General features: G+C 39.6%; 1 protein-coding gene across 1 annotated transcript; it reads right to left on the bottom strand.

The window, feature by feature from the left end:
- LOC107618633 (F-box/kelch-repeat protein At3g23880) lies at positions 570-2,145 on the bottom strand (the record flags this gene model as incomplete). The annotated part of the gene is given in 1 exon segment (XM_016320746.2): positions 570-2,145. A coding segment is annotated over 1 exon segment (1,296 nt), but the record flags the coding sequence as incomplete, so codon positions are not given.

Here is a 2,145-nt window from a genome sequence, read left to right as displayed (position 1 = left end):
AAAAGTGAAAATTATAATTTTTATTAATTATGTTTCATTTTGATCTATTTTTTTTTTAGAAAGTAATGTTCTTCTTACAATATGAAGATTTAAAAAAACAATTAATCCAATTTGAATTATCAGATCCTTTGCTGCTTGGCACCATTCACTGATGGCAACTGATTTTTGCTCTGAAAACACTTAACTCTACAAAAGATAGTCGAGAATATAAATAAATTTTTGCTAAATGAAAAACTTATACATGCTACCTAACGGAACAACTATTAGTTGAAAAATTCCTTAGAAATAGTTACAATTTCTTCTAGGATTTAAATCTGTTTTCATTCTAAATGTCTGTTAAACACTAGAGCACAGCATACAGACGAACTAAAACTCTTAATAAAAAATGGTCGTATGAACAGGGTTTTGTTTTCACCATTTTAGCAAGGCCAGGATTGGCATACAAGATTATTATTGATTGAATCGTTCTTATATTCTAATTAATGATAACGAAAAGGTTTATTTGATAAACTAATTTCTATAGTTGACATATTCCCATGTTAAATATGGTGTTGCGTAGCACTTGCAAGTTGCAGCTGAACCTTTGCAGATGTTGCACTCGCAATTTTGTCAAATCGAACCGATACAAAACATAATTTATATAGCATTTCATGATAAATACATATTCTAACTAAAGAAGACGAAGATCGATATTCATAAGGAACCTAATTAAAAAACATTAAACATGAAGACAGTTACACAGAATCTATAAAACACAAAAAAGCAAGGCACTACATTGATGATAATTAAGTTATGGATTCAAGTGTAGGAAATCCTTCACCAAAAAGGTACCCAAAATGCAAACCATCTTTAAGTGATTATAGGCTTTGGCTTAATTAAGCGCATTTCAGATGAGCAACTTGGAAGACCAAAGTGGTACGGTGAAACTATGCTTTCATGATAGAGGTGAAAGCCCCTTAGATATGAGTTTTGAGTTAAAGGCCGATGTCTGGGCATGCCATCACTGGAGCTGTCAATATTAGGAAAATCTATGCTGCCATCATTTAAGTTACATAAACAAAACTTGCCATTCGGAGCCAAAGCAAGAAGAACATTTCCCAACATGTATATAGGCCATAATGCTATGTATGAAGGATGACGAACTAGTAACGGGTGGTGGGGGATTATGGCCAATTTAGTCCAAGATTGAGGAACTCCATAGTCCTTCATCAACCAGATAGTCCAATGAGTTTTCTTAGTAGCATAACAAACAGCAAGACAATCCCTCAAGATACCCAATTTGGGTTCCACCTCGTGATCATCATCTGAATCCTTGCTGGGAAGGGAAAACTGACAATAAGTCTCTCTCACCAAGTCAAGGGAAAGAACCCACACAAAACTAAGATAGCCGTGAAGAAGCCAATTAAGAGTGCCAGTGCCACTAAGGAAAAGCCCTTCAAGATGCACCATATGACCCCTGGGATTGGGGTCACGAAGATCATGGGGGAAATCCTGGATTGTTCTCCAGGTAGTTTTTGGGCCGAATGTAAACATTTTGGTGACGGATTCGCCTGATTTCTTATCCACAACCGCGAAAAGCTTATACTTGTCATTCACATGATCATAACCGAATCCGCAAATGGAGAAGAGACCTCCAATTTCAAGCGGCTGAGAAGTGAATCCGGTGCAGGGGTTCCACAGCATGGCACGATGGCCCATTAATCTATCCTCATGCTCTTCATCGTGCAAGCACAGCAATCCATTGCAAGAGCCAATGATGAGGCGGTAGCATCGTCCCTCATAGGGAACTACTTTAGTGGGTTCATGGGGAGGGTTCTCCATCACAGATCGTACGGAGAAAACTCCGATTGTGGGGTATATGTAGGCTTGGCTATAATAGGCCATAAGTGGGTGGGTCAAGGCTGGATCCACCGCCATTGAACGCCGAAGGTGGTCCTTGGCAAATTGGGAACTGGAAATTAGGGTTCTCCATGAACTGCAGACGCTGTTCCTTAATCGAACGAGAGACCTCGCCGGTATCCTCAGCAGGACTTCCGCTATGAGCTCGTCCAGAAGGATAGGCGGTGGTTCCGGCAACCCCCCGGTGGTTGTGACAACCTTCTCCTTCCTCGGAACATCATCATCATCATCAACATCATCAGGAAT

This window comes from Arachis ipaensis, chromosome B09, assembly GCF_000816755.2.
Source record: "Arachis ipaensis cultivar K30076 chromosome B09, Araip1.1, whole genome shotgun sequence".
NCBI lineage: Eukaryota > Viridiplantae > Streptophyta > Magnoliopsida > Fabales > Fabaceae > Arachis > Arachis ipaensis.
The sequence above is the reverse complement of the archived record's forward strand: the minus strand, read 5'-3'. Positions and strand labels throughout refer to the sequence as shown.